At 38.3% G+C, this 25,983-nt stretch overlaps 2 protein-coding genes across 3 annotated transcripts; one reads left to right on the forward strand and one right to left on the reverse strand.

The window, feature by feature from the left end:
• Window positions 1-1,433: 1,433 nt before the first annotated feature.
• On the reverse strand, window positions 1,434-3,752 carry LOC104607788 (putative pentatricopeptide repeat-containing protein At3g23330). The gene has a single exon (XM_010273493.3). The coding sequence runs from the start codon at window positions 3,177-3,179 to the stop codon at window positions 1,626-1,628; it is 1,554 nt and encodes a 517-aa protein (XP_010271795.1). The 5' UTR covers window positions 3,180-3,752; the 3' UTR covers window positions 1,434-1,625.
• A 1,820-nt stretch (window positions 3,753-5,572) lies between these two features.
• On the forward strand, window positions 5,573-25,609 carry LOC104607789 (uncharacterized). 2 transcript variants are annotated; one of them, XM_010273494.3, is made up of 6 exons: window positions 5,573-5,864; window positions 6,736-7,234; window positions 23,167-23,492; window positions 23,580-23,636; window positions 24,047-24,516; window positions 25,073-25,609. In XM_010273494.3, the coding sequence occupies exons 2-6, from the start codon at window positions 6,807-6,809 to the stop codon at window positions 25,376-25,378; spliced, it is 1,587 nt and encodes a 528-aa protein (XP_010271796.1). In that variant the 5' UTR covers window positions 5,573-5,864; window positions 6,736-6,806; the 3' UTR covers window positions 25,379-25,609. The 2 variants fall into 2 exon arrangements, with proteins under 2 accessions (XP_010271796.1, XP_088748176.1); XM_088892050.1 differs by having other exon boundaries at window positions 5,575-5,864; window positions 23,185-23,492.
• Window positions 25,610-25,983: the final 374 nt, after the last annotated feature.

Here is a 25,983-nt window from a genome sequence, read left to right on the forward strand (position 1 = left end):
AAGAGTTAATCTTTTTATCTAGTCATAGATAAAATCATAAAATTATCATTGGGCTGTCTAGCCTCACCCGCCTAGGTGAACATGATGTCCTCGTAGCAAGTTGAAAGATTAGCAACGTTCTATTTCCATGGTTCAGGTGACTGAATCGGGAAGGCTTGGACCATAGAAGGGTATATTCATCTATAATTCCAATGGAGGACAAGGTTCGAAGTATTGATTTCATAAGAGTATTGGAAAGATGATTTTGGGAGATGTATAAGGATATGTTTAAGAAACACATGATAAATATGATGAAACACATGATAAAACAAATCTCAAATAACTTTAATTAAATAAGATGTGCATGCACGAGTAACATATTTGAATAAATGCGTGGATATGGCAGAATGAATATGATGCACATGGATATGTTCATATAAATTCACAAATGCATTGGTAACACTGAGTCTGACTTAAATGATTATTAAGTTGTACACGCACAATAAAACACCTTATAATAGTTTGAGTGAAGTGTTTATTACTAGGATGCTACGCTTCAAGAAATGTTTGGAAATGGCAAAATTAATTAGGGTGCCTCAAAAAACTAAGTTTATTTAGCACCTTATTATGCTAAAGTCTAGTGGTTAGAACTCGTTATCTAACATGGGTGGCTTGATTTTGAATCCTGTCAATCAGATGATTTTTTTTTTTTTTTATGCTTTTTTGCAAAGACTTAAAGGACAGATTAATTGAAAGGTTTGAACCAAGTGTGGTATAATTTAATGGTAAGAATTAGGGGTGGCAATTTTTAACCCTATTGTAAGTTGCAAGTTTGTAACCCACCCAAACTCATATGGGCATCAGTCTTTTTGAAGCCTGATAAAGGACTCTGGATTATAGTGCACCATGCCATACTAAATCACATTTGAAATCAAGACACTAAAGCCGATTAAAAGAGATCAATTCTATGGACCCTATCGGCCGGGCCTATCACCACCATCTGCGTAGCTTGAGTTTATGGCTGTCTCAATTGACAGAACAGTGTGGATTTTTAATGTCGTCAGCTATGCTGATGAGACTCCAAGAATTTGTACTCTTTAAAATGCATCGTTAGAAAGTGAAAGTGAAGTAATCAGAAGGGCGTCGAATACTTGTGAATGGGTGTTTGGCTCTCATCCTTCAATTGATTAGACATGAGTAATTCCCGTCCTTCAATTGATTTACTCAATGACTAGATCAAGCCAAGCTCTTTTGGCATCTTAAGGAGAGGATGGCTCTACTTTTATATTTCTTTAAGTACTTGGGTGGTCTTGAGTTGACCCTTGGCACATTCAGTCCAAATATAATCAGTTTGATTTTGGTCCCAAAATGTGGCAAGGCGAGAAGAAATCAATCGCAGAAATATTAACAAGGTCTTACAAGTTTGTGCCAAGCACTAAAAGAAATATCATCAATTTGACACAAGCAAAATCTAAGTCCATTTCTTGCTACATTGTTGTTTTTGCACAAAGACATCAAAGTAAATTAGATAGTTTGTAATTTGTATTATTGGTGTTATGGTACATTGGTACACTAGTCGGACTAAAAGGAGGTGAAGAAAAAAGGATTTGGGATTTGTTTCTTTTGCTTTGCATTTAGCAATTTGGTTAGTGAACAGGGATAGAACTCTGACCAGGCACCTTTCTCAGACCAAGGCGTTTCATTGTCTCTCTGACTTCACTGGCATCACTCCATCTTTCCTTCTGAGCCAACATGTTCGATAGGAGCACCAGATTTGCTGGATTGTCTGGTTCCATGCTTAACAAGATCTTGGCCACCTCATGTGCCAGCTCCACATCCTCATGGTAGCCACAAGAAGCTAGCAGAGACCCCCAAACAGGCGAGCTTGCATCTACAGGCATTGCCTTTATAAATTCCAGAGCCTCTCTCAATCGCCCAGCTCGACCCAGCACATCAACCATTGCCGCATAATGATGCATTTCAGGTATCAACCCATAATCTTGGGTCATACACCTGAAACACTCCTGAGCTTGGTCAACAAGGCCGGCATGGTTGCATGCAGTAAGGACACCCATGAAGGTCAGATGGTTTGGAGTCACACCTTGCCGTCTCATCTCGTTGAAAAGTCTCACAGAATCCTCACCTTGGCCATGTTTAGCATAGGCTGTGATAATGGCAGTCCATGCCACCACATTTCTGTCCTTGACTCTTTGGAACAGTTTATCAGCATATTCTATAGTTCCAAATTCAGCATAAACATGGATAAGAGAAGTTGCAACGAACACGTTTAATTGATCATAGCCATTCTTGACTGCAAGGCAATGGATCTGTTTTCCTTGCCGAAGAGAGCCGAGAGCCGGTATCACTGTGGCCAGTGTGACTGCATCTACATATACATTCCCCTCACGTACCTGCTGTTGCTGCTGCAACATGGACATGAATGTTGCTAGTGCCAAATTCTCTAGTTTGTGATGAAGATACCCGGAGATCATGGTGGTCCAAGTAACCACATCTCTTTTTTCGGGCTGCATTTCTTGAAAAACTTTCTGTGCATATGCCAAACATGAAGCCTCGAGATACGTATGGATTAGAGCATTCTCCACAAAGGGCTCGGTTCTCATTGCTGCAGGTGCAGGCTTTTCATTTTCAATTTGGAAGCCTCGTCTTATGATGTAACCATGAACAGCCTTGGCACTTGGAAACCCAGTAGGTCCAAGATGGGCATGAGCATGGAGCACAGTGCACATGGTGATGGTGTCAGGTTCCTCTGAGGCCAAGGATGAGACAGAGAACGAGGATTTGGGTTTCACTATCATCTTGGAGAAATAGGAAAGAGATTCATGGGCAAGGTCGTTACGGATGCAGCCAGCCATTATAGAATTCCAACTAACAGTATTTCTTTGAGGCATTGCGTCGAACAACTGAATGGCAACTCGAATTTGTCCACATCCCGAGTACATAGACAAGAGGGCGTTGCTGGTGTAGACATCCCAGTCGAAGCCTAGACGAAGGATGAGGCCGTGGAGCTGCCGGCCTTGTTTCCATGCTTGGATGTTGGTGCAAGCTTTGAGAGCAATTGGGAAGGTGAAGTGGTCAAGGAGGCAGATGTCAGTGCGGTGCATGAGAGTGAGAGTCTGGAGGGCTTCGTGGTAAGCTCTTTGGGCAACATGTTTCTTAATTAGCCCATTCCAAGGGAACATGGGCGTAAGTGTTACTAGTTGCAGCTTCAGCTGATGCTCCAAACCCAATTATACAGCATCCAGTTCCTGTCGCATTGAGTCACGCTTGAAATTTCTCCTCCTTTTTTCGGTGGTTACTATCTTTTCCAATTTATACATTCTACCGTGGCTGTAACAACTCAAGAATCAAAAATCAAGATTATTCCCTGGTATTAGTAGGGATTTTTCTTCCTGAGATGATTAATAAAAGCTTTCTATATTCCTCCATTTTTATTATTATTATTATTATTATTATTATTTTCTACGAATTTAGCTTAATATTACATTCTTGAAATGCTGAAGGTTTTTGGTTCTTACATGTAATTTGATTGGAATAACATTTAGAGTAATACTTTCCTTAACTTGGTTGATTAATATGCTATTATCCTCTAGGTGCTTGCTTGAGTGCATAAGTGGAAAACAAAACGTTGTACCTCCTCCCCCTTTCTTTGACATTTGTTTGCTGAGTGTGTTTTGATGAATTTCATAAGGTTGCATGATTATTAAAACATTCTTTCATGTTTATGTTAATTTCCAAAACACCCTTGGTCAAAACAAACATTCTCTCCAACTGTGATTTCGTATTTGACAATCAAACAAGTCTTTTCTGAAAAAGATTATGAGAATGAGAATCCTCAGAATTGATGGTAAATGGCACCTATGTATAACTCCGAAAGATGTTTCCGATCAGACTGGATCTGCTCCTCACACGCACATACTACCATGTATTGGATACATCTCCTGTACTTTTAAGTTATTATTCACAGGAGATGTTTTCATTGCACGGTGGATGTGCATATGAGATGCCCAAGTGTGAAGAGCAAATCCCGTCACATCATGTTAGAACTTAAAACGGAGTTGAAACGTATTTAGATGTTTGATAGATACATACATCTAGATGCCACTTTCAAGTTTAATTTTATTTACAAAATCTATTTTATATGTTTTGCATGCGACTTGCAGTCAAACCATTTGACCTAATAGTCAAATTGCTGTACCCCTGGGTAAACACTAGTTGCAATAGCTCTCAAGTGATAGATTTTGGGTATTTGGTGCTGTGCACCACTAATAACCCCTCCTCCCAGTTCCCTAAATCAATGGTTATTGGAATCGATTCTGCATCAATGTGAGAGCAAACCAACATACCAATAATAAGCCACCTTAATTGGAATCGATTCTGCATCAATGTGCATCACTAATAACCCCTCCTCATTCCTTATGCTCCTCTCTCACCAGATTCCTCTCACTCTCACTCTCTTGCCACACCCAATTTAACCCACCCTTTTCACTCTCACTCTCTCCCTCTTCAACAAGCTGTGACCAATGGCCATCACCGGCAACTGTTAATACCACCAACCGGAGAAAAACTCTATGTTCATTCTTTTCATTTTTTCTTACCCAAACATTGCATCTTTGATATGCAAGAAGACTTAGCGTTGGTGTGTTCCGCAATCAGTCACATCCTACCATGTATTGGGAACATCTCCCATGAATAATAATCATAGGAGTATAAGAGATGTTCCCAATGTTTAATTGGTACATTTTGTGAGATTGGTGTGAGGCACAGATTTGGACTCGTTGAAGGCGTGGTTCTACGAAGGAATTGGGATCTGCTCTTTACTGAGCACACCTCACACCTACCTCACGAAAACATCCCACCATGCATTGGGAACATCTCTTACAAATAATTATACAAAAGTATAGAAAATGTTCCTGATACATGGTGGGATGTGCCTGTGAGGTCAGTGTGAGAAGCAGATCCAGACTCTATGGAGTACGGACTAATGGGCGCCCCATAAAATACACCCTACATCACATTATACATGACAAGTAGGGGAGATATTCACAATGCACGGTGGTATGTGCATGTGGAGTACCAATATGAAGTCGAATAACAATGGCTGGCTGTCGAGTGTATATGGAACATATACATTTGCTCCTTAAGCCTGGCTGTCGAATAACAGTGGTACCGATCCAAATGAGACCGGATCTGCTCCTCACACTTGGCGCCTCACATGCACATCCTAGGAAATATTTCCTGTACTTATTAATTATTATTCATGGGAGATATTCCTAATGAACAGTGGATATGTTTGTGAGGCGCCCATTTGTGAGGAGCAGATCCCGTCTCAATCCAAACGTGGACGAGATCGGATTTGCTCCTTAGAGCATACCTCACAGCACGTTTCAGCCGTGTATATGGAACATATCTGTAATTATAAATTTTTATTATGGGGGACATGCTCCCAATGCACGGCTGATACGTGCAGTGAGGTCGGTGTGAGGCGCGGAACAAATCCGACCGTGGTGGACACGAGACACCCAAAAGTTTTCTCGAGGTGGATTGTTATAGGCTGAGTTTTGAGGCTTGGCCCATATTGGCATGAACAGGATGTCTTGGACTTGGATCAAAAATCCAGCCCAGCCTAAGCCTGTCATGGCGGAAGGCAGCAGTCAGGACTCGGGAGTCAGCTAGTCACCGACCCTCTTCCCGTATTTCCGTCCTCTTTCTGTCTTTCAGTCCGAGTTGCGAATCGTGAATCTCTTTCTTTCTTTCTCAATCGTCTTCTTCTCTTCGGCACCTACCCTTTTCCTCCTTCCTGTTGCAGGGTCACGAATCAAATAAAGAGTAGGAGCTTCCTTTTCGTCTCTTCCTCTCACCACTTGGTACCCCTCTCTATCTTTGTGGTGTTTTATCAAATTTATTGTTTGCAAGTTTCTTTTCATCTTTTTTATGTTATTTATTATTAACTGTTCTTACTTTTATTTTTATTATTGCCGGTACGTGTTTTCTACTCTGATCTTGTAATGGGTGTTGATTGAACCTTATCCCACATTAAATTTCTGTTCTGATGGTATCTTCTAGGTCCAGTTGATAATAAACCCAACAAAAGAAGAAATTTTAGAAAGTGAAAAACAAAGAAAACTACAATCTTGTTATTAATCAAACTTGAAAGGGGGATGGCAACTCTCAAGGGTAGAGTAATTAGAAAATTGTGACTTAGGAGGCACTATTGTAGAAAAAAAGGCATCCGATATTTGGCCTTTAAACTCGCATAAAGATTCTTAGCATGGGGGCTCTTTAATGTGGGTGGCTTTCTTATCAGAGTGAGTGCCTAGGTTCTCTAGTTGTAGTTGTATGCATGTACCGGGAATTTATCTTGTTCTCTGATTGTTTCTGTTGTTTTAACTTAAGCAGTGGATTATGGAGCCCTCAGTTGAATTATTTTCACTCAGATTTTCTATTTGTTTCTTAAGTGATTTTAACCGTGGGTCTGACACTGCTTATATTTCTGGAAGGTCTGATTCAATTCTAATGTGACACACTTAGAACATGTTTGTTTGCAGTTTAAGTTACAAAACACAAAAGAGCTTCTCTAATGGATGCGAAATTTGGATTGTACTTGTTTAGATATGCAATTTCCTTTTTTTTGGTTGCACTAGATATGCGTGTCAATCATTAAATTGAAATTGGATGCTATTTTATCATATTTCATATTTAAATGGAGTGAGTTTTGCTAATTGGATCTAAATGCAGGTGGACTATGAAGAAACATTTTGAGTTGTACATGTTAGGAAAATAAGTTGGAATTTGGGTATAGTTACGGCATGGCTCCTGCACAAGTCTTAACTGATATAGAATCAGAAAAGAAACCAGATCCCACCCCAGAAGTTGATGCAGGGGAAGCAAATAGGGTTCCCTTGACATTCCAAGATGAGAAGGGACTGAAGTGTATGAACAATTGTGAGGATACTACCTTTGATATGGAAAACTTGTTGGATCAACATACAGAGTCAGCAGATGAGACATCGGATGTGGATGTTGATATCGTTGGCTGTTTCAATGCTAATGAGATTGGTTCTGCTGAAGCTAAAGAGACAGATGCTACTGAGTATTCGAGCTCTTTTGCTGACACAAATACTGAAAGCGAAGATAATACAAGGCTGAGTGACACTGAAGTGGAGTCTCAATTCTGTGGTGACAATGCGCCAACTTCTACTTTTGTTGATGGCTTTAATAGTGTTTTTGAGAAAAGGTTTTCTTCTATCACTTTGTTTTTTCTTATCAATGCTTGTGTGTTCTATTTTATATTATTGGTTTTTTGATTAATAAATTTCTATACTTCACCAGTTACCTTCTCTCAAAAAAATATATTAATAGTTTTGGTGCCTGCTATATTTGAAGATGCCTGCTTGCTAATTGTTAGACCTTGTGAATATTGATACAATCATGCAAATGACCTGGGTGTAATCCACATTCGCCTATATATTGCCCTATCCTTCCCCTCTCCATAACCTCCAAGAAAAAAAGGGAAAAAAAAGAAAAAGAGAACCAGAAAAGAAACATACCAACAATGCAATGTTGATGCCTTGCAACTGCATTGGATAGTGAACTATGGAACTGGGGGACAGGTGATTTACAAGTTTAAGTTTGAATGTCCAATTTGAACTGTCTGAACATTTAGAAAAATGTTAAGTTGGAAGACAACTAAAAAAGAATAAAATTATAAAACTGATTTCTAGCATTTTGTTGATTGGTAATCAAAGGAAACTAACAACAAAATCACCCACCTAAACGAAAACTAGGCTTGGTCAACAATCCCAGCGTTATTCTTGCAAGTCCCCTTCCTCTGCCAAATGATCAGAAACCTGCTTTACTAACTGAGTGGTGTTATTATGACAATCATTGTTTCTAGAAGCTTTCCTCACCAATGCAAAGAAAGTTTAGAAGCTCTATATATCCCTCAACTCAGAATAGATTTCAAGCTTCCATTGATAGGTTTCATGTTACTTTTCCGAAACAGAAAAATAATTAAATAAAGGTTTACCACAGAACGAAAGATCCACATTGATGGGAGAAGAGATGAACCGATTTTCTTCATGGTTCTTCTATATATATTTTTTTTGATCAATAACACTTTCATTAATTCATCAATAGAAGATTTACAAAAGGAAGACAAACACGCTTATCTTCCAAGAGCAACAAAGAACCTCAAGAAAAGGAAAAAAAGAAAAAGAAAAGAAAAAAAGAAAGAAAACACACTACAGTCACAGCTTGGCCCAAAAAAGTGAGTCCCTTTCTGCCCCTTGTTTAGCTAAACCGTCAGCTAGGGAATTAGCCGATCTTTTAACCCAACGTATCTTAACTTCCATCTCCCGCACCAGCCACTTGAATTTCCTCCTCTCATTATTGTATTTCCATAAACCATTGTGATCTTTAAGCAGCCACCCTATCACCACCTCTGAATCCCCTTCAATTAAGAGTTTCCTGATGTCCAACTCCTTAGCCTTTTGGACTCCTTCCATAACTGCAAAGATCTCAGCTCTAAGGGAGTCACCCACTCCAATTGGGCCTGAGAACATGGCAGAAATGACCCCATTTTCATCCCTAAAAACCCCCCCAATCCCTGATTGTCCCGGATTTCCCCTGCTACACCCATCAAAGTTTAGTTTCACAAAACCACTAGGTGGAGGGGTCCAAGCCACACACATGGTTCTTCTATATTTATTGCTAGTGCTTGTCTCTGAACTTTATAGGAGAAATTAATTCTAACATATCAGGAAATTAGACAATGGTTATGAAGGAAACTAGGTAATCCTCAGAACCAGACCTTGTAATGGGCATCCACTGGGAGCATGTCCTAGCATTTAGTGGTCATAAGTGATGCTTACTCTACTGAAGCGGGGGTGGGGGTTCTTCTAAGTGGTTGTAGAAGCAGTTTCATCTTGATTGCAATTAAGAGGACTCTGATATAAACTGTTTTCTCTATTGCTGAGGCTTTAGGAGTGCAAGAAGGCTAAAATATGTTTGAGCTGTGTACCATTTGCTGTAGTTTGGTGCAAGGAGAGAAATAAAAGAGATTTTGAAGGAATCCAGAAGAGTCATGAAAGATTATGTTCTGTGGTCAGAAATCTGATCTTGGACTGTCCTTCATTTGAAAGAGAAACCTTTGGCTTGTCCTTCATTGTAGTCAATCATTTCATAGCTGATATGTTTAATTGTACTATATTGCTCTTGCTGTATTGACTCTCTCTTGTGTTGGGGACTACCTTTTCACCCTACCCAGTTCTTGTTCTTTTTTTTTTTGTTTGATATGCAAAATGCTATTTTATTAAGAAATAACCAAGCTATTTTATTAGAAGTTCTTGTTCTTCTTTTGATAGATTTTTCTTTTTATTTTACTATAAAAGATATAATGTTATAAAGTGGTGTCATAGCATAGAAAGTGGGCCTTGAAGAGATATTAGCTAGCATGACTATTCAGATAAGATGGATCCTTAAAGAGATTTTTTTTTTTTTTTTTTTGATATGAATCCTTAAAGAGATGAATTTGGTATCATATGGTCTTTTTAACTTGGGGATTTGGGGTGGGGTGGGGGACACTTATTTGTATTGTGTAGTGGGAGACTGGAGGAGCTGCCTGTACCTTTTGTACATTAATATTTACCCCCTCATTTACTCTTCTACTTCTTGACCTATTACATTTATCTTCTCTCAACATATATATATAGCAAAAGAAAAATTGTATGAAAAGGAAAAAGAAAAACCGATTACAATCACATAACAAGTGCCAAGGTAAACCTCTCAAAGTTTCAAACAAGCTAAAAGCAACCCTTTCATCCAAACTAAAAGCAAACTACCAAACAAACTAAATGAGATTCCCTTCTTACAAACACCTAACGGCATCCCCCAGTAACTCCTCCTAAAGGCCCCATCAAAAAGTTCTTCCTGCCTTCCTTCCTTGTTCCATATTTCTGCCTCTTCCCCTACTATGGTTTTCTTAAGTCTCTCTCCTTGCTTCTCTCAAATTCTTCAAAAGTTCTTAGCAAAAGTCTCTCTTCCCTAGAAAAACAAACCAAAATGCTTGCTGCCAACCTCCACGTCTTTGTCAACAATTTTCTTTAAATCCACACTTCCTTGCTTCACCTCCTCCCCTTCTGGCAACATCTCAACAGCAATTTCCTTAGCTTCACATCTTCTTACCAGAAGGGTCTTCATGATTTGGAGCTCTGAATTTTACCAACTTTCTTTTGTACAACCTGTTCTTTCAACTGTGAAAAAGTAAAAAAAAAGCACGATGTGGGTTTTGCTTGGAACTCTGGATTCTTCAGAACCACCAAAGCAACAGCAGTCTTGACCTCATCAGGCTCCTTCTTCCTACAGCCCAAGTAGATCCAAAGTAAAAATAGTAATAAAAAAATTCTAGGCCTTGGTTGAGTGGCCTTAAAAACAGATAGGAAGAAAGATTGAACAAGGTGAATTTAATTAGAGTGACGCCCCTCCCCCCTAGAGATGTAATTATTAATTAGAGTGAACCCCATATACCTAGGATCCCCCCCCAACCCCTCCAAAGGTAGTCCTAGATACTTAATAGGCCAGTTTTGAATTTCACAACCCAAAAACTCTGCACACTCCACCTCCGACCTCAAGTTCCCACCAAACTACATTTGGCTAAATTCACCCTTAAGCCAGAAACTCTCTTCCACTAACTCTAAAATGCATTTAAGGATTCTCAATCTTGACCACCCCTAAACTCTCCCAAAATCAAAGTGTCATCCACAAATTGCAATTGTGAGACCACTTGGTTTCGTCTCCCTACTCTGAAACCTCTCAAGATGCCTCTCTTATCCGCCTTCTTCAATTTGCTCAAGTGTTCAGCCACCAAAATAAACAACATGGGAGACAAAGGATCACCCTGTCTTAACCCCCCTGAGGCCTTAAAAAAATCCTTTTGGGATCCATTTAAGAAAATTGAGAAGTGGGTAGTTCTCAAACATCCCATTATCCAGCCTACCCACCTTTGCCCAGAGCTCATATTCTCCATCACCTACTGTAGAAACCCTCAATTGACATGATAATAAGCCTTTTCCAAATTCAATTTAGAAACATAACCTTTTCTTCTTGACTTCGTAAAATGCTCAACAACCTCATTAAGTCATTAGCTTCAAGAAATTGACCCAGAATTTGCCTATCCTTTACAATAGCCCTTTTTTCCCTTGACACCACTGAATGAAGCACTTCTTCAGCCTCAAAGAAAGTACCTTAGCCAAAATTTTATATAAGCTCGTACTGAGGCTTATGTGTCTAAAATCATTGGTGGAAGCAGCCCTTACACGCTAGGGTATTAAGGAGATGGAAGTGGCATTCATCCCTTTTCTCACTTTCCTTTCTCATGGAATTCATCAAAAGCTCTCTTCATATCCTCCATTCCTCCTTAATTTTCTCCCAACACTCATGATAAAAGGCCATAGTGGAGCCATTGGGGCCAGGAGCCTTACCACCACTCATTCCCATTACAGCCACCTTTACTTCTTCCAATGAGAAGGATTCCTCCAACTTTGTTGCCAACTTCACTGGAATCCTGTCCCACTCCACACCTGCCAATTCTTCCCCATTAACCACTACTCTTGAAATCATATTTTTCTTCCTTCTCCCATTTGCCACAGAATGGAGAAACTTACTATTCCCATCTTCCTCCTTTTGCACCTGGATATTTGCCTCTGGCATATTTCTTCCCTCCTAGTGGCCATCTCCAATTTGGTTCTCAATTCATTATTTTCTGTCTCTCATTATCATTAAAGCCCTTTCATCTCAACTGAATCCAATGCTTCAATTGTGATATAGGCAGGTATTGGCTTATGTGATCTCACTCCTCAGGCCTATACACATGTGAAAGTCCTTCATTAAATCCAAGGAAGAAGACATTCTTGCTATTCTACAGCCTAATACTTAAGGATCATAACACACAATTGAAGCCTGCTTGCAAGCCTGTTCTTACAGTCCTATAATGAATAAGGTAGAAAAGAATATTCCTAGCAGATTCTCTAGCTAAGCAAGGGGTAACTACGGATCAGATGTACTGGACCCATTTGTAAATTTGTTTTATTTCTTTGTTAAAGAATGAGACTGTACCTCACGCCTCCCGCTGGGATGCTTGTAACAGACTTTTATCCTTTGCTTCTAATGAAATTTGATGAATTTTATTTATCAAAGAAAAAGAATATTCCTAGTAGATGACCAATCAGAAAAATAAAATTCCTAGTAGATTCTCAGGAGATAAGAAAAATAAATTTTCTAGATGCTTGTTATTTTTCAATTTTATTTTCTTACTTTGCAAGACAGCTTAGTCTTTTTTCTGTAAAAGTTATTTCCCTTTGTTTACTTTTTTAGTTGATAAAAGATTTTGAGAGTTATTTGTAGCTTCCTTGTAGGTTGACAAATAAGATTTTTGTCCTGGTGTAAACAGAAGATTGTAACCCAGCAGTGAGACTCTGCTACTTCTCATATTTTTTCTTTTTCCCCTCTTCATTCCATTTCTTTTTTTTTTCTTTCCACTTTTGTGCAAATCACCGTTTTTTTAAGTTTTTTAATAGTAAAATTAAACCCATTAACTTCAATGACAATGACAATCCCATTGGTCAACCAAATCAAAATCTCTTCCAAGCATCCTGTGACAGAACCATGTCCACATAAAAAATAAAGCAATTCCCTCTATCTCAGTTCAGCAATAAAACAGAGCATCAGCCTCCACCCCCTCCCAAAGACCCTCCAGATTTACAATCTCAAACAGAAACCCACAAAACATCACAAGCTTATCTACCCCTAATGGTTCATTTCCTGGAATTCCATCCCAATATTACAATCTGGATATTAAATATGCAGATTTTATTCATTCTCTCCAATTTTCAGGCACTGCGTGGGAGTTTATAAATTCTTTAAAGCATATTGTGTAATTATTGACCAAAAAAGGATATTTTGTAATTAGCTTATATGCTGCCAGACATATCTCCAATATTTAAATGTCTTTCATGCCCAAAGAATTTCCACAAACGTTGTCTGTTAATGATAACTCAACTTTAGTAATACTTAGGAACATAGTTTTCAAGGCGCCAACGCGAGGCTAGGCGACTGGGAGGCGCCTTGTCGCCTAGTCACCTAGGTGATGGATTTTTTATGTTGAAAGCATAGATCCTAGGGTAGTTCCCTAGGTACCATAGCCATATTTCTTTAATAACTATTCATGATTTTCATAAAAAAGTATAAATTTCATATTAAAGTATAGAAAATCAACATGTTCATGAGAAGAAAAGGAAGAAGGAAAATAAAATTCAAAAAATATAGGGGCTGAACCCTTATTTTTGTTATAGGAAAATAATAAAATAAAAGGTATTGGTAGTAGTAGTAGTAGTAGTAGTAGTAGTAGTAGAAGAGGAAGAAGTAGAAGAATATATGGAAGAGGAAAATGTGCTGATTAGATAAAATTTTAAGTTCTTCCTTACTTATTAGTTCAGGTTTTTAAGTCTTTGAGGGTTCAATACAGCATTTAGCTATGTTTGTGTTGATTAAACCCTAATAAATAAGAAAATAATAAAAAGAAATTAGTATATAAACACAAAATGAATATTTTAGTTTAATAATGTCTATTTTATAATTATAATCTCAAAAAAGAATGAATAAAAAAGTATTTTATAGTAGGAAGTAGAAAACTGCTTGGCGATTAGGCGAGGCGAGCCTCAAACGGCGCCTTGTTGCCTAGGCATCGCCTTGACAACTATGCTTAGGAATCAGGTCTTTGATTGCCGCCTTTAACTGTTTTTGCAGCTTGAATTATATCCTTCACTACTCTTTTCTTATGCATCTTCTTAACCTTATTGGGACCAATCCTGAATAAACCCCTTCTTAGCCAAGTAATGACCTCTATTACTTGGACAATTCTTAGGATCTTCTTCTCCTTAATATGCCTAGCAGTGCTGGAAATCTTTTCTTTCTTCCCTATTTCCTTGTTCCCACGGTTAAGATGCAAAGAAACATCCTTTTGTGTATGACAAACCTTCGACCCAGCGCTTTTCTCACCTTACCAGTTTGTACTTCGAAGCAACCTCCATTATGCAAATCCAAGCCACAATTCATACTTCTATCCTCGTTATGATCCTAATTCCTAAGGCCCCTGCAAATCCAAGTTATAATTTTCATCTATGCCATTCATTTTCTCTATTGAACCCTTCTAATCAGGTTCTTGTTCTTCACTACAGTCACCTTCACCTCCCTTTTCATACTACCCAAAGTACAGCCATTTGTTTGGTGTTCCATAGAAGTTTGCCTCTATGGCTCAGGACCATCAGTTTCCATCCCAACAGCTGCTCCCCAGTTTTTGGATGGTCTGCCATTTCCCTTTCCAGGAGGCAGAAGACGCATTCCATGTCTGGTATTCTCAGACCCTTTCTAAACAGATTATCCCTGGTTAGATATTTTCCTTAAGTAGCAGTCTACACCAAGGACACCCCACCTTTAAAGTAGGGCTGTCAATTGGACTGGATTTGGTTCAATCCGGTCCAATCCAATATTGGTCCATTTACAAATGGACTGGACCAAAGCCAGTCCAAATCCATGCAAACCAAGTCCAATCCGGTCCAAATAAAATGCAAACGGACCAGATTGGTCCAATCCAATCCAAATTGAATCAAATGCCAAAAAAACATGAGAAATCCATAAAAATGTATGAAAAAACTACAACACCTGCTGCAATCCAATTCAATCCAATTAAAATGCAAATGGACCGGATTGGGTCCAATCCAATCCAAATTGAATCAAACACCAAAATAACATGAGAAATCCATAAAATGTATATAAAAAAAACTACAGCACCTGCTGCAATCCAATCCATTTAAAATGCCAATGGGCCGGATTGGGTCCAATTCAATCCAAATTGAATCAAACACCAAAATAACATGAAAAATCCAGAAAAATATATAAAAAAACTACAACACCTATTGCAATCCAATCCAATCCAATTAAAATGCAAATGGACAGATTAGGTCCAATCCAATCCAATCGAAGTCCAGTTCATCCTTACTAACAAAAAACTCATCAATAAGTAAGGGTGTCAACTGGACTGGATTTGGTCCAATCCAATAGGTGTCCATTTACAAATGGACCAGATCCAATCCAGTCCAAAACCCATACAAACTGGATCCAAACCTGTCCAATTAAAATGCAAATGGATTGGATTGGATCCAATCCAATCCAAATTGAATAAAACATAAAAAATTATATAAAAAATCAAAGAAATATATTAAAAACATGGTTTTCGAACCGTCATTGACCTAGATGGTCGGACCATTCACCCTGAAAACCATCAAGGCAACTGGTCCCATTTCACTCTTAACCCGTATCTTGGCAAAAAATCCTTGACTTGGTCAATGACCTGTTGACCTGGGCGGTCAAACCATCAATCTGTTTGACCGTTTTTGGTCATTTCTTTTATTTAAATTATTTTTATTTTTTTAAATAGGAATGGGACATTCATTCGAACCGAATGTTTGAACCACTGACCTAGAAACCGGTGGCCAAAGCGATTTTGGTTTTGGGTTGGTTTTTAAAACATTGATTAAAAATTTCACAAAATATAAAAATGTATCAAAATAGAAAATAAAAAAGATAAAAAGAAAATCAATTTCTACAATGATAGAAATCGTTCTGTGCATATTAGTTTTGAGTGAGCGGCCTTCAACTTCTTCTCTCTGAACTTGCTTTCTCCAATCCGAGCACAGGATGAATTCTTAGGCGAAAATTGTAGTCGTGGTGAAGGTAATAGGACAAACTGGGTCAGGGGGATAGGTGACTCAGATCAGGGTCAAATTTCTGGATTACCAGAACAGGCCTATCATGAGGATGTGAAGGGGCCTTTCAGGGAGGGTGATATCTTCACCTTGCTCGAGTCTGAAAGGGAACCAGGAGGTTGCGCTGAGGGCCTGTTACATTTTAAGAGATTTCTTCTGTCAGGTTTTTATTTTATTTTTTTGTTTTAATGGGAATCCTCTATTGAAGTCGTACTGCTAATACATAGTTTGAAAATGGATTGGGTTTTGATGAATTCCTAAATTTTGCTTGTGTTTGTGATCTGGAAACAAGGATTTGTTTAGGAAGGTTATTATCTTATCTATGTTCTCTTTCAATTGTTCAAAAAAAAAAAAACAGAGAGAGATCGTTCCTGAAATTGTTTGAAAACACTCTCTAAAATACTGCCAGAGATAAAGCCTCTGTAACATAGAAAGAGAGAGATCGTTGCTGAAATCGTTTGAAAACAGTCTCTTAAATACTGGCGGAATCGTTGTTGGAGATAAACCCTACCCTCTCTGATATGCTATCCAAGAGAGACAGAGGGAGAGAAATTAAGTGGACAATTGAACAGACCATTGGGTATTTGGATTATATCCATTTCAGTCCACTAATTTACTGGAGAATCAAATTTTGGACCAGTCCAGTCTGATGTAACACTTCTGACCATCCAAATCGGTCCAATTGGTTACGGTTCGAATGGGGTCCAATCCGAACTCGGTCCATTGACAGCCCTACTTTGAAGGCTCATGAGGAAGCCAGGCTTCTTCCATGGAAAATTATTCACTGTAGGAGTGTAGGGTCACTCAGCTTCCTCAAGCAAGATTGAACTGAGAGTTTGCCATTTCTCCTCTTCCCTTTCAGTTGATGGAGGGTAATGGTGAAGCATCTGAGTCCTTAATGTTATAGTGTTATACCTAAGGACCAAACTTGGCCTATGTGGCATCCTGTGATGTGCATGTGAATATATGATACAGGGGCAATTTGCCCTTCCTAAAGCCCTTGTTTTACACAAAATATCCATGTAAAGCATTATGGAATTTGTAGATTTGTCCCATTATTTGACTGATTATATGATTTTTTATTTTGGGTCATGGCAGCAGCTACAGGGGAAGGGACTTCCTTCTATACAGAGTTTGGAAGCTGTCAAACAATTGGTCTAGTCTTGAGAAGATTTTTTTTTGACAATAAATGAGAATTTCATTAAAAGTAATTACAAATACAAGGTGAAGAGGTATCCCCTTTCAAAAAGAAAGCATGAAACACGAATAATAAATGGCAGACCATGATTAATAATTGTACATCATCCATTACAGCATCTGGCAAATCTTGTATACAAAATTGAGAATGTGTGCTAATCTGAGAGCAGCCACTTTGTAGTATAAATGCTGGAGGTTAGGTTGGTATCCAGTTCAGCCCTCCTAGATAGCAGCTGGTGTTGGAACAAGTGTGGCACACCACCTAGGCTCAATTTGAACTTTGACAGTCTCATGTAAAAGATAATAAGCTAGAGAAAATATAAGTGCTAAAACTAGTGAAAATGTTATTTGGGTCAAGATCTCCCACTGTGCTAAGGGATAATTTAGGAGAGATATGCTAAAGCAGAATGAATCTAGAATACAGAGAGGATGTAAGAGATGTACTCCCCATTTGGGTCATAGAGAGATCCATTAAAAGGATTAGACATCCAGCAGAACTCTTGGAACTCAAAATTCTTCTGTATACTTGCTTATTTACACTTGCTTTTCTTGCACATTTGCAACATCCCTTACCATATTTTATTATACTTCGACTTAACTAACTACACTTATTGATATAATTGCTTTTTTTTCACACGTGCTTTTCTTGCACCTTTGCAACAGCATCCCTTCCCATATTTTACTAGACTTTGACTTAACTAATTACACTTATTGATCCACACATTGTCCCACACACAAGAATCCTCTAGATTCCTAAATTACCTAAAATTCTCACATTCCAACTTCTGATGTTCTTGATGTTCTTGAACCACGCATGCCTCAATAGCTACTCCAATATCATGGAACAAATGTCAGCCAGAATTCTTCTATTGGAATGGAGTTTATCTTCAAAGATATGCTTGTTCCTCTCCTTCCCAAGGCTCCAGCAAACAGAGATAGGAATTATGCTCCAAATTACTGGTGGCCAACAAGAAAATATCTCATGCAGTTGTTTTAGACTGAAACTTGATCTTCTAAAAGGTCCAAGGAAATTTGACCATATGAATTTTGCCACATCTCAGTGAATAAACAAATGGCAAACACCTTCCTCATGGCTTTTGCACATGAAGCAAAGACTTGTCATATGATATTCTATGGACTTCATATGATTGATGGTCATGCTATCTATTGACATCAACCAAGCAAATGGTTCCACCCTAGAAGGAACTGGATTTTCCCACACTGCTTTGATATGGAATTGCTCAACCTGGTTTCTTACAAGTGCATTCTTTCCACCACTTAATTTCAGTCAAGCAAGGATCCATTTCAGTCTATTCCATCCTGTTTGAGAGATTAGTACATTCTCCTGATTTTCTATTCAGAATGTAGGAAAGTAAACTAGTCCCCACCCTCCTTTCAAAATGTTATTGAGGATAGAGATCACAGTATTTTCATTATCCAATCTACACCATTCCTCCTCCCAAAATCTCATTCTAGTTTCCTTTCCTACTTTGTGTAACTAGGAAACTTCATGACCACTTTCCACATACAAATGCCATATGTTGATGAAGTCATCATAGAGTCCCACCCAAATTTTATAACCCCATATTACATACCACTACTCCATAATGCATCATTATCTACCCCAAACCTCTTCAACCATTTACCTTAATTGAGTTTTGGCAGGCTATTACTCATGCAATAATGTGGGAGTTGTGGGAAGGAAGGAAGAAAAGAACCTTTGAAGATATAATGAGGTTTCTTGAGGATTTACTTGTGCGTGTACTGCATATACTCTTGGGTTACCACTTCAGAAACTTTTTGGGGTGTACCGTTTATTCATTCTTACCTAAATAGAAACATTATTGATATCCTACATTCTTCTCCTGTGGTTTTGGTATTAGGATCTGCCATAGCACAGCAAATGGAGTGTCAAGTTAGACTTCAGTTTGATGGGAATTCCTTTGGGAACCCTAGCCCTGGTGACATGGGAGTCTTCTACAATGTGGATTGGAAAAGTGGGTGTTGATTTGGGTTGGAGAAGGAAGGAGTCTATTGAGGTTTGGAGTATTGTTGTTTCGGTGGCTCAAAAGAAGTCCAAAGCTTCAAACAAAACCCACATCATGCATGTTACTAACCAGTGATTTAGAAGGCATGCCTGAGGCGCGCCTAGGCACACAGGTGAGGTGCATTTTAGGGTATGCACCTCGCCTAGGTCCTAGGCGCAGCCCTTTCAAAAGGCGCATGCCTGGTGCGCCTAGGTGTGCGCCCGATGCGCCTTGTGCCTCAGCCCAGGCGTGTGCCTTTTGAAAATTTGATGCTTTTTTTCTCCAAGAACCCCCTATTTGCTAATGTTGTTCATTCATTCATCTTAATAAAATATTTTCTTAAAAAGCAATTAAAATTATAAATTCATTATTTTTTGTGTGAGAAAGTTGAATTGAACACCTAACATGGACTTGTTTGGGCTTGCCTTGAGGGATGTGGCACAAAGGCAGCTCATTGAATCAGGAATGTAATATGTTTTACATTACATTAGCTACTTGAAGTAATGCAATTGAGTGAAACAAGAGATTAAAGGTTTTACATGCTTGAAAATGTTTTATATGTTTGATTTTTTTTTTAAGTTCTCATTTGAATATGCTTTACATCTTATGTTTATGTATTTTAATTTTAGACAATAGGTTTTTTAAAAAAATTATTTTAATAAGTTTATATTTTTTATTAATATTATGTTCAATATTTTCTTTTTGATTTTTTTTTAATGTTCTGACTTTTTTTTTGTATTTTTGCACCTTGCTTCAAAAAGGCACGCACCTCACCTTGCGCCTTGTGCCTCAAGCGTAAATTGACCTCTATGCCTTTTTTGCACCTTGCACTTTTCAAACACTGTTACTAACCTTCTTTCAAGGTTGAGAGTGGGTTTCATTGGGGCAGGTCCTACCAATAAATACAAAAAAAAAGTACAAAAGAAAAGGGGTGAAGTTTAGAGCCCCACCTTGTGATGACCTTGCCCTACTAGGGAGAGTCAAGACTTGCAAGGTTTTGATTTGAAGAACCTGTCAGCATCCCTTCCTAGGGCGAGGGGGGGGGGTGGAGTTTTAGAGAAGGAGAGGGTGACTGGAAATGTTGATAAGGAGGATGGTGGCCCATTGCCTCTGGAAGGTGATTCGAAGGTGGTGGTTAGTTGGTTGAAGATAGAGGACTGTGGCTTGTGGAACTTTAACAATGAAAAAAAAAACAGTTCTTATGGCTGGGTAGGGACATTGAGATTCAGTACAACTGGGTGAAGAGGAGTGCCAACTCATTTGCGGATGGGTTGGCCAAGCAAGGAGTGAATAGGGAGTCTGTTTTTTGGGCTAGTTTTTAATCTTTTTCTTTGCTTTCCCTTTGTTTTCTGTTTTTGGGGAGCTAAGTTATTTTATCTCTCCCTTTGTATCCTTATTCCCTCTCTTATTTTAATTTAATGAAGTTGGTGTTATAGATAAAAAAAAAATAGAGATCTTTTCTAATGTTACAACTGATGACATTCTCAAAAATTGGAAGTGGCGGTTTCTCCTCCAAACAAGACTGTTACTAATACTTGGTCTCCACTGGAACAAGATTCGTCAAACTCAACTTTGATGGTAGTAGCATGGAAACCCAGGACTATCATCAATTGAAGGTGTATTTAGGAATGAAGAGGGGAAAATAGTTGCCTTATATTAAGGACCAGCAGGGGAGGGAGATTCTCTTAGAGCAGAGGTTTTGGCAATGATGGAAGGAGTGCAAAGGGCAAGGACTCACAATTGGTTGAAATTGACTTCACAATGAGGAAATGAAGATGTTGATTTACAATAATGAGAAGAAAAAATTCAGGTGGCTAACAAAAAGCATGGAAGTATCCTTCAGTTGGTGTAAGCGCAGTGCTAATTCCTTAGCAGATACATTAGCCAAGCAAGGGGTGGGACAAAAAGCTATTTTCTGGGCACAATTGTAAGAGGGGTTTTGTGTCGAGGAGAGAGAGATTTTTTTATCTCTCGCTGACTTTACCTTGTATTTTTTCTCATATGCCATCTTCTTAAATTAATGAAAGCTTGCAGTTATTGATAAAAAAAGATGGTGTCAAGGGGGTGCAGGATGGGGAGGAGGTTAAACAAGGAAACATGGACTTGAAGAAAATTGTTGACAAGGAGGTGGAGGTTGGTAAGTCTTTGGGTTTGTTTTTTTTTGGGAGGAGAGACTTTTTCTAGAAGAGCTTTTGAAGACTTTGAGAGAAGGAAGGAAAAGAGACTTAAGAAAACAATAGCAGGGGAAGGAGAAGAAATGTGGGATGGGGAAGGAGGCCAGGAAGAATTATCTATAAAAAAAAAAGGAGGGCAGGAAGAATTTTTCGATGGGGAAGACTGATTTGAGCTTTAGGAGAAGTTTCTGAGGTTTGGGATCTGGTGCTAGTAAGATGGGTTTCTCATTTTAGTTTTTGCTCTGTAGTTTGCTTTTTGTCTGGAAGGGTCGTTTATGTTTGTGGGGGGTGTTACCTTAACACCTGTGAAGTGGTTGTAATCAGTTTTCCTTCTCTTTAATAAATTTTTATTTTACTTAAAAAAAAAACAATGTGGATGACAGTGTTGTTTGGGCCTCAGTGAGCCATTTGATGGCAGACCAATGATTTAAAAGGCGCGCCTGAGGCACGCGTAGGTGCACAGGCGAGGCACATTTTGGGGTATGTGCCTCGCCCCCTTTCAAAAGGTGCCTAGGCATGCATCTGATGCACCTTGCGCCTCAGCCCAGGCGTGCGCCTTTTTAAAATTTTGTGCTTTTTGCTGTTTTTTAGTCTAATGGCTAGGCCGAGGGCTCTGCCCCCAGACCCCCGACCACGCCCCTCGAGGCAAGCCCGAACAAGTCTATGTCAGAGTATGAAATTCTTATTTCTCACATAAAAAATAATGATTCTATAACTTTCATTGCCTTTTAAGAAGATATTTTATTGCAATGAATGAATGAACAACATTAGCAAATAGACTTGTTCGGGCTTGCCTTGAGAGGCGTGGTACAAAGGTGATTCATAGAATCAAGAGTGCAATATGTTTTACATCACATTAGCTACTTGAAGCAATGCAATTAACAAAAAAAGAGATTTTGGGTTTTACATGCTTGAAAATGCTTTATATGTTTGCTTTTATTTTTAAATTTTCATTTGAATATGCATTACATGTTATGTTTATGTATTTTAATTTTAGATAATAGGCTTTTTAAAACATTTATTTTAAAATTTAAGTTCATATTTTTTATTAACATTATGTTTAATATTTTTTTATTTTTTTTTGGCATTTTTTGAATTTTCAGACTTTTTTTTATTTATTTTTTGTAATTCTGTGGCTTGCTTAAAAAGGCTCGTGCCTCGCCTTACACCTCAGGCACAAATTGGCCCTTGCACTTTTTTTGTGCCTTGCGCTTTTAAAACACTGGCAGACTACTAAGGCTAAAGTCTATTCTCTCCTGACTGGCCTGCACATAGCTAAACAGTGAGGTGGCTCTTCCCTAGCCATTGAAGGGGACTCAGCAAACGCTATTAGATGCCTGGGGAAGTGCGGAAGTGCCTCTTGGTGCCTGGCTCATTTTTGGAGTGAACCAAGGTAGATTGCTGACTCCACAGATGATAGTTTCAGGTGAATCCTTGGGGAGTTTAGTTGATGGACTTTTAACACAATTAGTATTATCTTTCTCAAAAAAGAAGTTGTTATTAGTGAGTCTGACAGAGCTGAAGTTTTCTTTCCATGGTCCTATCATTTTCTAAGGAGCTCTCATATGAAAATTGGTTCTGAAGGAGATTCATGGAATGCTTCACATTTGTAAATAACTAAAAGGGGGTTGGTGAAGGTCTGAAGGATGTCTTATCTTGTAAAAGAATTTGGACTTCTGCGTCCTCATGGGTGTCAAACAAGACCAGAAAATACATGTTTAGTCAAATTGAGTGTTGGAATTTATTTTCCATTTTATGTTATCATTTGTCTCTTTGTATTCTCCACTAACATTTTTAGTGAAAGAGAAACTACTGTTAATGGATAACAATAACATACCATTCCCTTCTGATTATATTTGATTTTTTAAATCATTGTTGAACAAAATAAAGTCTTTTGATAAGAAAATTGTAGTTTCCTGTGTTTTGTAGAGTCCTCACACTTCTTGTCAGGTTGTTCCAATTTTCCAGGAAGAAGAAGTTGACAGCTCATTGGAGAAGGTATATACAACCTTTAATGTGGCGGTGCAAGTGGATAGAACTGCGGATAAAGGAACTTCAGTCACAGGCATTAAAATATGACAAAGAACTTGCCGAATATGATCAAGGAAAGCAATTATATTTTGGGGAGCATGCATTAGAAGATAGTGCTATGAGAGCACTGCCATTTTCTAGACAAAGCAGAAATGAAGTCATGAAAAGGAGGAGAAGAAAGAGAAGAGAAGACACAATTGATATACCGTCATATATGTCAAGCCATGGCCTCTTCTCCTATTATGGTACAAATTGCTTTTCTGTGGTCAGCCATTTTGTTCTTTGTCCATCAATTTCTTGTTTTATCTAATTGCTTGCCTGATCTCTTTTAGAGAACAGGAAGTCTAATCCAGATGGTGCTTCTTTGGATGATGATTTTGGTAATCAAGGTAGGAAGAATTGTTGATTTTACTGCATGGAACTTTTTTTACTGCATACTTATGCAGTTTGAGACACTGCACTATGAACTTGTGCTAGGCATGGTACTACGTTATTTCTTTATCCATTTATGAAGCAAACAGTTTCAACTTAGTTCTAGTAAAATTTTCTTCTGTTGACAAAAACTGATGGATTTAATCAAAGCACAGCAACCTCATATTATAATATCACATGCATTCATGGATGATGTTCACATGTACACCATGGGGCATATTATGCTTTGTAGGTTCCATGTGGTGCCTTGAGAATCCTCAATTCAATGGCCAGTTCATTTTGCAAAATCTGCTTAATAGTGAAATAACTTATTGAAATTGTTGACTTTCAGAAATATCAGATTTCACTTTATTGTATCTTATGGCAGTGATTGCAGCAGATCAGAATATTAATGGTAATGAAGAGCTTGGTGCTAATTACGAGTGGTCATCACTTGAGTTTAATAATCCTCCGGAGCAGATCCTTTGGAAGATTGAAGTTTTGCAATCTCGAGTTATCAAGCTGAAAACTCAGCTTGACAAGGTTATGTGCAAAAATGCTGGTAAGTTCTCATCTGCTGAGAACTTAAGCCTTCTTGTGCCATCTGATGTGCCCACCAGCTCTGCACGAACTCCTAATCTTCCTCCTGGCAATGGAGACATAACACCAGTTGGAACTTTGTATACACCACCTCAACACATTTCAGAATATGATCCAGATCTCGTTATGCCTGAAAGTGCAGTTTCAAGTCATGGAGAAGCTACTCCACATCCTGATATAATTGAAAGCACAATGGGATTATTATCTGCTGCTAATGTTGCACTGGATCAACCACAGATGGGAGATTCTTGTCATAATGTAAGCATTTTTCTGTGATGATTTAGAATTAGTTTAACTTTGTATGATACTGAAGGTGAAAATTCCCCACAACTTATTTTAGTTGAAAGGCTGACCATGAAATCATGATAAGAATGATGAGTCTACACGAGACACCAGAATGCACATATAGTATTATTTATGGTCATTTTTTTCCTTGATATTTCTTGTTAATTAGCTTTGCAGTCATTGATGTTTACCCTTAGGCCCGTTCTCATCTATAATTGTTTTTATGGCTAATATTTTCACTGCAGTCTACCCAACCTCAGATACAGATCCATGTATGGAGATTTTCCTGAAAATGGAGTGTACCCTGGAGTTGATCCAAGGACTCACCCTTGATTCTACTGGTTGGAGAGGTTCTCTCAACCATGAGTATATAGAGCTTCATATTTATTTGGCTTGTTAACGAAACCTAGTTCTTAAAGTATTTTGAAATTGTGTCCTATAGATAATGGCTTCTAGTGTTAATTTTCCAGTGGTTAATGTTGGTAGAAGTTTCTGATCAAATTGTTCTTTCACCATTTAATGTCAGCAGATGGTGGATGATATTCTGATCCATAATCAGGCAGCACAGGAAGAGTTTCATAATTTTGAAAGGATTAGTGGTCAGCCCATAGAGAAGCCTCAGAAAATGATGAAAGATCAAGAGGAGATTCTTCCAGTTTCAGCAACCGAACCTGATCTAGCCCCCAAAATTGCCAAGGAGCAATCGACAGTTAATGCCTCTCCAGCCTCTGAGTTTAAAGCTCCAAAGAACAAGAGAAAACGAGGAGACCGAAAAGCTTATTCAGGTGGTTGGAGTAGGAGATCCTCAGGAAAGCAGCGTAAACATCGAGTATGAAGCTCTTATCTAGAAGTGATATGCTAAGTTGTGAAAATTATACACTAGATGAAAGATTTTCTGGAAAGTACTGGAGATTCATTGCAGAAATAATTGTAAATTGTAAGTATTCACTCCATTGTTCCTTCCCTGTAATTTCGTACAAGCCAAGGGAATGTGAAGTCATGTATCTAATCTTTCTTTATCTGTGATAACCCACTTCAAGAAAATACCCTCCTATCTTCACTTCCACCTTTGCTTGTGAAACCCGTCATTATTTATTATCTTGATGTTTTGCTGTGAGCATAGAGCACAAGAATTCTGCTCGATACATAGTCCAGAATTTCCTCCACCCATACACCAGATCCAAGGTCCAAAGATTATACTAAGAACAGTTCAACCCAATAATTCTGAGATGGGTAATACTAGGCATACCTTTCCTATGCAATTAGTAGTTCTATTTTAAGAGTGATCATTATGTCAAGATATACATAGGAAACACATGGATGCATGGACATGGCAGAAAAATTAAGATACACAGATACCTTAGAGAAATCAATATATTATAGTATATGATGCCAATGCTTGCTTTCTTTTGGTTTAGGTCATAAAGAGTTAAAATCAGA

This window comes from Nelumbo nucifera, chromosome 7 (genome assembly GCF_055504915.1).
Source record: "Nelumbo nucifera cultivar China Antique chromosome 7, China Antique-T2T, whole genome shotgun sequence".
Classification (NCBI taxonomy): domain Eukaryota; kingdom Viridiplantae; phylum Streptophyta; class Magnoliopsida; order Proteales; family Nelumbonaceae; genus Nelumbo; species Nelumbo nucifera.

Excerpts from the sequence above, each read along its gene's own strand:
- LOC104607788 (XM_010273493.3), bottom strand. The coding sequence starts at position 3,179 with ATGTTCCCTTGGAATGGGCTAATTAAGAAACATGTTGCCCAAAGAGCT.
- LOC104607789 (XM_010273494.3), top strand. The coding sequence starts at position 6,807 with ATGGCTCCTGCACAAGTCTTAACTGATATAGAATCAGAAAAGAAACCA. Across the intron at positions 7,235-23,166 it reads AATAGTGTTTTTGAGAAAAG|GTTGTTCCAATTTTCCAGGA; the intron begins GTTTTCTTCTAT and ends ACTTCTTGTCAG. Across the intron at positions 23,493-23,579 it reads TGGCCTCTTCTCCTATTATG|AGAACAGGAAGTCTAATCCA; the intron begins GTACAAATTGCT and ends GATCTCTTTTAG.